The 9,734-nt window shown below is 32.3% G+C and overlaps 1 protein-coding gene across 2 annotated transcripts; it reads left to right on the top strand.

Annotated features, from left to right (window-relative positions):
* Positions 1 to 571: 571 nt before the first annotated feature.
* On the top strand, positions 572 to 6,309 carry LOC108328632 (amino acid transporter AVT1I). Of its 2 annotated transcripts, none has more exons than XM_017562522.2 (3): positions 572 to 799; positions 4,718 to 5,325; positions 5,434 to 6,309. In XM_017562522.2, the coding sequence occupies exons 1-3, from the start codon at positions 631 to 633 to the stop codon at positions 5,947 to 5,949; spliced, it is 1,293 nt and encodes a 430-aa protein (XP_017418011.1). In that variant the 5' UTR covers positions 572 to 630; the 3' UTR covers positions 5,950 to 6,309. The 2 variants fall into 2 exon arrangements, with proteins under 2 accessions (XP_017418011.1, XP_017418012.1); XM_017562523.2 differs by lacking the exon at positions 572 to 799 and adding an exon at positions 4,365 to 4,567 and having other exon boundaries at positions 5,434 to 6,308.
* The last annotated feature ends 3,425 nt before the right edge of the window (positions 6,310 to 9,734 follow it).

The raw sequence follows: 9,734 nt of genomic DNA, 5'->3' as shown, positions 1-9,734 counted from the left end.
TGTTAATATCTTCAATAGTTTTATTGTATACTTGTATATGGATTTTTCCTTTCTACTTCTTTTCCTTCTACCTCTTTTCCTCCTAAACCAAATACATCATTTGATATTTCGAAGAGAAATGAGTTGATTCTTCAACCAAATCTCCGGCAACGAATAAAGCAACCTCTCACAATCACCTGACCCACAATTAGCACTAGCACACCTTAACCCCTCTTTTATTATAATTTTTATTTTCAGAACTAAAGATGTTTCTAGTGTTCGAAAACATATATATTTTTTTAATTATAGGAATTATGAAAATTATGTACCTCTTACATAAAAATATTCAAAAGGTTTTTTAAACTCAGATTTTATTTTACAAGTTAGTTTAATTTTTCTATGATCCTATTACTAGTAAGAAATATTTTTTACTAGAGATCCGTGATCACCAACAATTTGTTGATTCGAATAGTAATAAACTTTTAATGATGAGTATGAAACCATCAATCTATTGAGCAAACATACTTTATTACATTTGTCTTTTATTTTGTCTTCCATGGAGAATTTTGTTATAAGAGTGAGCAGAACAAGTGAATTAGTTGCAGAAGAAAAGAAGACCAGTCTTATCGCTCTTTCATCACAAGGGTTCCAATGGATACCGCCAACAGTCAACTAAACCATAACCTTAACATGCCCCTAATCCAAGACCAAGCACTACGCTGTCATGAACGCACCCAAAATCCTCAGACAGATTCTCCAAATGTTTATGCCACCACATCTTTCCTCGGCACTTGTCTCAATGGACTCAATGCTTTGTCAGGTACTATTTCTCTTCTTCTCACTCACTATCTCTATATCATAACATCATTCAATTTTTTCCCCTTCTTCTCTGCTTCGCATATGCAAATTTCATTTTCTATAATCTTTTTAGAGTTTGCCATTTTTCTATAGAGCTCAACATGCTCTCTCTCTCCCTCTCTCTCTCTCTCTCTATATATATATATATATATATATATATGTGTGTGTGTGTGTGTGTATGTATTTTAGATCCTCGTTTACGCGAATAATGTGTGGTTGGTGGGGAATGAACACGAATGAGCTTGTATTTTTGAGTATTTTAGCTTATATTTTAGTGATTAGTGGTTTAGGAGGAAAGCACGTGATAATCATCACAGGTTGTCCATTGGATGATTTGTCAACCTTTTCTTTTTGTTGTCATCAATGATCACGAGAAGATTCAAATCTAATCCCATTAGACATAAATGGAAGATAAAGGGGCTGGTGGGGGGTTGGAGACTTTCTTAGTTCGAACTATCTTCGCATGCAGAACTTAACACAATATTTGGTAGCTAGAGGAAAATAACAGCCATGACCAATTTGTTTGTTTTTTTATTTATATATATACAAGTTGTTTTTCGTGAAGAGAAATAAAATATAAATATTTAATTTAAAATTTATATTTTTTATAAATTAGTTATGTTACTATCATTATTATAGAAAAAATGGGAATAGTAAAGCGATGAGAGTTGCTTAAATTGACCACGTCCTTTTCAAAATATTCTTTGTACTTTTACTATGATGAAATAAAATACTTTCTTGTTTTTACCTTTTATTTTCTATCTCCTTTACTTTTTATGATAAAGAACAGACACGATAGGTACGAAAAGATAAGATAAAAAATTGAGCCAATAAATGAAATATTTTATGTAAGAAAAATGAAAACGAAATTTTAAAGCTATTATTTTTACACCTACAAATTTTAACTTACATTTTACATCTATTATTTTTCTCTTTAATTTTATTTTTCTTTACAAATAAAAAATTTAACCTTTTTAATAACTAAAACACTCCTAAAAATGGGTTGTGAACTATAAATTATATAAAAGAAAAACATTTTCCTTCTACCAATAACATTACTCTTTACAATAAACACGTTTTTTTAGTTATTTTTTCTTGGTACATGGAGGCCTTTCGACCGTCTTTAAAGGCCTTAATTAGTTTTTAGGAGATAAGTATATAATCAATAATGATTAAGACACTATTATGCTATGATGGATCGCATCATGAGTCTTGAGAATTTTTTTCTGATAGGTCACTGTTTCATTTTTCTTTTCTAAGATAGCTTACCGATAGTTTAATTACACAGATAAACATTAGTTGTGTGATCTCGCCCTAAATGAATCAAAGGATGAAAAACAAAATCACATTGTAATTTAGGAACAAAAATATATTTAATCCAAATCAAAATAATAACATGATTTTAGTTGAAATTAGATAATAAATAGTTTGAAGTTGTGATGATTTAAATTAACATTAATAATTAGAAAAGAAATTATTTTAGTTATAAATTTGTTTTTAAACAAATTCGTAATAGATGTGCAGTAAAATAAAAATAAGGAATTAGATTATTTAAGAGTCTTCGAGTTTTAGAAATATTGTTATTTACTAATATTTAGTTTATTAAAAATTAAGAAGTGTAATTTTAGTGAATGTGTAATAATTAATATCTTAGAGAATTATAAGGAATTAGTTTTTTTTTACAAAAAAAATTGATATATTTGATAGAAAAATGTTGAAAATTGAATTATGAGGTATAATTTATATATATATATATATATAGTTATTTACATAAACAAATATAATTATTTGGTAAATTTTGTAAGAAATACAATTTGAGTTGAGTTAAAGGTGAGTAGATAATTGTGGTATAAACTTAATTAGATATGTATAAGCAAATTGAAAAGATAAAAATATTTATTTAAAGCATTGTAATTATATATATGATCTGAATATATTTAATTATGTGAGATTAATCCATAGGGTTCTGGGAACAAATTTTTTATTAAAAAAATAATTTAATTAACTGAATATGCATTTATCAAATTTACTTTCTCATCTTAATTTTTTCTTTCATCTACTCATTTTAAAGCAACAAAAATAAAAAAAGAAAAAAAAACCTATCTCAGTTTCCCGAAAACCAAATTTTGATTGATTTTCCGGTGCTGAAAAAAAAAAACGAAGATCAAAATTCAACTATCTTAAAAAACCATGCCATCTGTGTATAAAGTGCAAAGGATGTTATCTTAGGGGGGAAAATGAAACAATGTCCTCTCAGAAAAAAATTCTTATTTTAGACATATAATCGATAATATTTATGTATAATGGATTACATGTGTATATGAGAGAACAATATTTTCAATGAATCATATCACAGTACACCTTCTATTCCTGGCTGATTCATAGTGTCTGATTCTCTTCCTTGATCGATGTCACCACCACTAATTTCTACTTCCTCTATCACATTGTTCTTCAAGCACCTCATTCTCTTTCCAATAAGATGATACTTTTTAGTAGCACAGATTCCATTTCCAGTTCCCATGTGAATTCCTAGCCAGGTTTATACTCCAAATGAAAACAAACAGGAATCAGAATGGTGATATAGACTAAAGAAATATGAAGAAAAATGGAAATTATCAAATATATTACTAATTGAGAGTAAGTTATAAGATATATACTTAAACTATATTATTTTTCATTCATAATATATGTCTTTTTCTATTGAAAAATAATATGTATTGTATTCAAGTTTATTTTGATTGCGAAGAAATTGTTGGCATAACTTTCATCCATTCGTACGTCGGATCAACGACCGTTTACCTATACTTGCAACTAATTAAAACACATGGATATTTATGAAATGGAAGGAATAACTCACTATCAAACATTTAGAATAAGAGAAACACGGGCGTGCTAACTACACTTCTCCCCTTTAATTTTGCTAAAAGTGGGACCTGTATTTTCCTAAAATGCTCTTACACGCTTCTTTCATCTCATAAACGAGAAAGGGAATTTATCTGTCTTATCCCACTCAATGATGCAACCGCGTTCTTTTCAGTTTGCCATACTTCACTTATATATTCTGTTTACTCAGTGTGAATTTCTTCATAAATACATGCTCAACAATAATAAATATATATACATATATATCTTAATTATTAAATATTTTCCGCAGTTTAAAAGTGTGTATAAAATATTTTTTTTGTTTATGGTAAATATTTTTGTGCTCTTGTTTCCTCGATAGTCAATAGTGGATTAGATTTGCTGACTGCGAAAGTAGTCAGAATTTTCTTCTGTACTAGGTAGTGAAGTAAGTTCAAAAACCCGTTTAAAATAAGCTAAATACACTCATACTAGTTTGAAACAAACACGTATTTGGTATCCAAAAAAGACAAGGGTATTTACTCGTGGTCCATATTTTTCATCAGGGTTTTTTTAATTGGGAAAAATCATAAACGTTTTTGTGACCTTTCGAAGTTTGAAAACAACTTCAAATTTCTATGTATTTATTAGATCAGACCAGAGAGCAAATTCAAGCCACTCCAACATCAAACTTCTCACATAAAAAAATATACATCTCTCTCGTCAACAGCTATATCAGATTTCGTAAGAATGTCAGAAAAACTTTCGTACAATCCTTCCTTTAGGGTTCCTTTACTTCTCAATGATGAGGAGAAAGCCATTGCCTCTTCTGCCAAAAATACTGTATCCTTCTTTCGTACATGCCTTAATGGACTCAATACAATAGCAGGTTTAACCCCCTACAACTCATGCACTTACTTTACTTATCTAAGAGTATTTCAACACATTCAAAATATATAATCTGTTTCTTTTATAGTTGCCTTATATGTAAAAACATAATCTAACTAATGTTTTGTTGCGATTTTGGTTTAATTTCCAGGTGTTGGCATACTCTCGGTTCCTTATGCTCTTGCAACAGGAGGCTGGTTAAGCTTGGCTCTTCTGTTTTCTATTGCCGCTGCTGCATTTTACACGGGCCTTCTGATTAAAAGATGCATGGATAAGGACTCAAACATCAGAACCTACCCTGATATAGGTGAACTTGCATTTGGAAAGACAGGAAGACTGATAGTGTCAATATCCATGTACACGGAACTATATCTGGTTTCAATAGGATTCTTGATTCTAGAAGGTGATAACTTGAGTAACATATTCCCCATTGGAGAGGTTCACATAGCAGGCTTAGCAATTGGTGGGAAGCAATTATTTGTGATTATGGTTGCCCTTATCATCTTGCCCACGGTTTGGTTGGACAACTTGAATCTACTCTCTTATGTATCTGCAAGTGGAGTCTTCGCTTCTGTTCTCATCATCCTTTCAATAACATGGACTGCAACATTTGATGGAGTTGGTTTTCATCATAAAGGAACTCTTGTCCATTGGAATGGTCTCCCCACAGCTGTTAGCTTGTATGCCTTCTGTTATTGCGCTCATCCTGTCTTTCCCACACTGTACAATTCGATGACAAACAAACATCAGTTCTCTAACGTAAGTACTCACGTTAGATTATTGTCCTATATTTAAGTAAAGAGAGCACCTTTCACTTTCTTGTTTTTTCTATCTAATTAATGAATTTTACTTTTCTGAACATTGCAGGTCCTACTTGTATGTTTTCTCCTAACCACCGTGGGTTATGCATCCATGGCTATAGTGGGTTATTTAATGTTTGGTGACGGGGCTGAATCTCAAGTAACATTGAACCTGCCTCTGGACAAACTCAGCTCAAAATTAGCAATATACACAACCTTGGTGAATCCCATATCCAAGTTTGCTTTGATGGCAACACCTATTACGAATGCTTTGAAAGATTTGCTTCCAAAGACGTACAAGAATAGGGTGACGAGCATCTTACTGAGCACAGTGTTGGTATTGAGCACCACCGTTGTTGCCCTTGCTGTCCCTTTCTTTGGGTCTCTCATGTCGCTGGTTGGAGCCTTTCTGAGTGTCACAGCTTCTATTCTGCTTCCATGCTTGTGCTACTTGAAGATTTCGGGCACTTACAGGAAATTTGGGTGTGAGACGGTAGCCATAGTGATAATAATAATAACAGCTATTGTAATGACAATATCAGGGACCTACATCTCTCTCATGGAAATAGCCCACAATTTATAAAGGACAATGCATAAAGGACAATGCAGTGGTCCACTCTCTTGACTTTAAATTACCAAAAAGTAAAACAGTATTTTTTTCATTTGCCTTAAAGAATTATAGATTAAAGATGAAAAAGTGGTTGGTGAATACTTTTGTTTATAATCGAAAGTCGTTGGAGAATTTAAAAGGATTAAATGATAAATATCAATTTTATCTTTGTACAATTAAGGTATGTTTTATCGTCAACATGGAGGCCGAGGTTGGAGACCAAGGAAAAAGAACCATAAAACATCTATGGGCCAACTACATGGAGGTGGAATTTTTACGACAAAAACATAGCGTAGATACTCGAGAGAGTTGTATCCTATTTGATCACCATTGGTGGGTTGATGCACATACGTGTACACAAATTTGTTTTTAACATCACTCCAATATATCTTTTACTAAGGATGTACTTTATGTATATATAAACTCATATATATTTTATATTTTATCTGATGTGGGATTTTGTTTGTCCTAACACATTCACATGATTGATTTTCATGGTGAGCATGAAGATTGAAGACTGAAGAAAAAGCAGTAATCGATTAATGGACTCGTAACCCATTCCAGTGGTCGAATAATCGATTCCACATTCATCTATTGCAGCCCTTACCCGATTCCAAGGAGTAACTGATTCCAACCCCTTTCACACAATAACCAATTCCAGGCACTACAATAAAATCACGTATTACCGAAGGTTTATTACCAAGGGCCTTTTGCCCTTCGGTAATGTCTGCGATGCCTCTTCATATCCGAATCACATCTTCATTTAGTCATTCTCTGGAGAGATCCACCCGCACACATTTCTTTTTCTCTCGAACCTTCGCTCGTCTCCGATCCATATTTCAAGTTCCTCCGCCTCAGATCTTAATGCGCCCAGCCATGGTTAGTCTCTAGATCTTCATTCTCCTGTACATTTCTCCCTTACCTCAGCCTAATCCACCAAAGAATCCATTTTTCACCGATTAAACCTATCCTCATCGTTCTATCTTTACTTTTGCCCGATTAAAACCTCTGTTCGTTCCATTCCATCGATTCAATCGTTGAATCCTTTCTCTCCACCGATCAAAACGTCCCAAATCCCCAACCCTAGAATGTACACCAATCAAACCATTCAATCTAGGGTTTGCCTCCGTTTTCTGTCATCCACTGTTCTTCTTCTTCGATTAGCTCGATCTGTGCCAGTTTCCATGGTTCCTCGTCGATCTGCCTCGACCTGGAGCTATCAAGTGGTATTCAGAGCCTAGGTTAGGCGCGTCTACACGGAGCTAAGTATTTTCTTTGCCTTTCCATGTTGTCTTCGATTAATTGTCTTGATCTGTTTTGGTCTTGTATTGAAACTTTAGCACATGGATTGAAAAATATAATTTTTTTTCTTATCCCTAGTTTCAAAACCCTGTATGAACTGTCTGTTGTGCTCATGTGAAAAGAATAAGTTTCTGTCATAGATTGCTTTACATTATTTTATGCTTTTTGATATTTATGTTCAATTCTAGCAGTGGTCGTGGAAAGGCTTTTAATATGAAAAATGATAGAGAAAAACAAGAGGGCATGGTGGTGGGAGTGAGGAAAGGAGAAAATTGACGCTCTTGGTAGGCTTCTGTAAGCATTACTTCTCTCTAATGATTTTATTTTTCATAAACATTGCCTTTATTTCCTTCTTTCATGGTGGCCAAATATCAGTTGTTGTGTTTTGTTTTTTGTATGAAATATCCAGTGGTATTGTTATTCTTTTTATGTGTGGAAAGAAGTTTGGGAAAAATACGCTCAATTTACTATTTGAGAATCCCTGCATGACAAATATGATTCATCAGTTTCCCTGTCTATTTGAATACAAAATAAAAATCCTTACATATATATTCACGAACAAAAATATAACAAAAATAAGATGGCATGCTTATTTTAAGATGCTCTTTCTGTGGTTACGAAAATAAGACTTCTTTTGTAAACATCAACCAATGCTCAAAAGTAGGGAAATACTTCTGGAAGCATCTGTAGCAAATAAAAAGTTCAAACGAATAGATTTTGAAACATTTTTCCTTTATTAGAGAGATGTCACGTAATATTCTCAAATATCTTAAAGATGTTATAGTTGCTTAAAGAAAAGTCAGGACCGAGAAAAGAGGCTCCTCCTATTAAAGAAAAAAATCGTAGTGCGGGACCCAAACCATGAGTTGCCAACTTTTATCACACAGTTTTGAAATGTTTACCTGTTTAGCCCTGTTTTTCTTTTCTCGGGTAGCATACTCTAGTAAAAACTTTCAAAAGTAGGATACTTTTCAAATCATAATTAGAATACAGATTTCCTTGGCTATTGTCTTTTTCCAACCCATTTCTAAATTTTTCACTGATTTTTTTTTCAATAACACACTTTAATTCTATTAATTTTCATATTACTTTTAGATGACAGGTATATTATCCCTAGTTTCAATTGCACTTTAGTTTTCCATTTTTTGTTAATTTCTAGTTTTAGTAATTACTAGGATTTTTGGTTTTCTGTCATTTCAAGCAATTCCTTTTAGTTTTACTTTCCATTTGCATTATAATTTAGTTTACTTATTAATTGTATTATATTTGATTGACAACACTCAACTATAGTATAGAAAATGGATTCTAGTGTTATACTGAAAAGGCCAATATTTAAAAAATCGAATTCTTTCTTTTTATGCATCACTTAGTTTCAGGTTCTTTGCAAATGATGAAATTTGGAGGAAGGCTTGGTGTTCAATACTTGGATGCTGGTTCTTGGTCAACTGGTTCTTGGTCAACTACTGCAGTAGCATTAATTCATGCATTTTTTAGCTAGATTGAGATTCACCTGAATTCATCAGATTGATTAGAAGTTGTTGGACCAACTTTAGGTGTTAGGAATTGGCAGATTTTGGAGTCTCGTGTAGCAAGCTGTTTCTGGAAGGAGGCTGGTGTGTACCATTTTTATCAAAGTTTGCTTCATGATGCCGCTTGAACTTGGATAGTCTTTATATTTATAGTTTTTAGTATTAGTTCTTGTTTACATTTGCTATTTCATTGTCTGAGCTGTTATCTTATTTAGAAGTAGAATTTAGATGTTTTTCCTATGTACTAAGGTTTAAGAATTTGTAGTGTTGTGACAGCAAGTATCTTATGTAAAAAACTACAAACATATTATGTAATATCATTTAATATTTCTTTTTCAACTGTTCTTCTCCCGTAGAAATATTAGTGGTTAGTTTGACTTGATGTCATGAAAAATTTCATAATTTAAATTAGTGGAATGAAACTAGGGTCTCTGCCCTTCATAGAAATAGTGAGATTATCGAAGGCCTTTGCCCTTTGGTAATTATCGAAGGACAAAGACCGTCGGTATTAGTTAACGACAAACGATTTATCATCGGACAATTGACCGTCGCTAATCCGTCGATAATAGACATTACTGATGATTTTGCTCTTTTCGACGAATTTAGGCCATCGAAAATGCCCTCTTTTTTGGTAGTAAGGAAACATGTAATCGAATCCACCATGCGTATTGGAGCTTTCAATGGTGTCCATGCACTTGTTGATGAGTAAGGTTGTAATGGATTGATGCTTAACCTATTTTTTGTTTTGCAGGGGTGAGGAAGTGGAACGTAGAGGAGATTTTCATGAAGTTTGTGAATCTCTATGACTTTACTTAAATAATATTTTATTTTACTTTTTTTAATACTTAATATTTTTTTTACCAATAAATATATTATTAATATATATTTTTATATTACTTTTATCGTTAAAGATATTTTTAATAATTT

Source organism: Vigna angularis, chromosome 2 (genome assembly GCF_016808095.1).
Source record: "Vigna angularis cultivar LongXiaoDou No.4 chromosome 2, ASM1680809v1, whole genome shotgun sequence".
Classification (NCBI taxonomy): Eukaryota; Viridiplantae; Streptophyta; class Magnoliopsida; order Fabales; family Fabaceae; genus Vigna; species Vigna angularis.
This window is presented reverse-complemented; position numbering and strand designations above follow the sequence as displayed.

Bases quoted from the DNA above. Each gene is read 5' to 3' on its own strand.
- LOC108328632 (XM_017562522.2), top strand. From the start codon at position 631: ATGGATACCGCCAACAGTCAACTAAACCATAACCTTAACATGCCCCTA. The intron at 800-4,717 runs GTACTATTTCTC...TTTAATTTCCAG, and splicing joins TGGACTCAATGCTTTGTCAG to GTGTTGGCATACTCTCGGTT. The intron at 5,326-5,433 runs GTAAGTACTCAC...TGAACATTGCAG, and splicing joins ACAAACATCAGTTCTCTAAC to GTCCTACTTGTATGTTTTCT.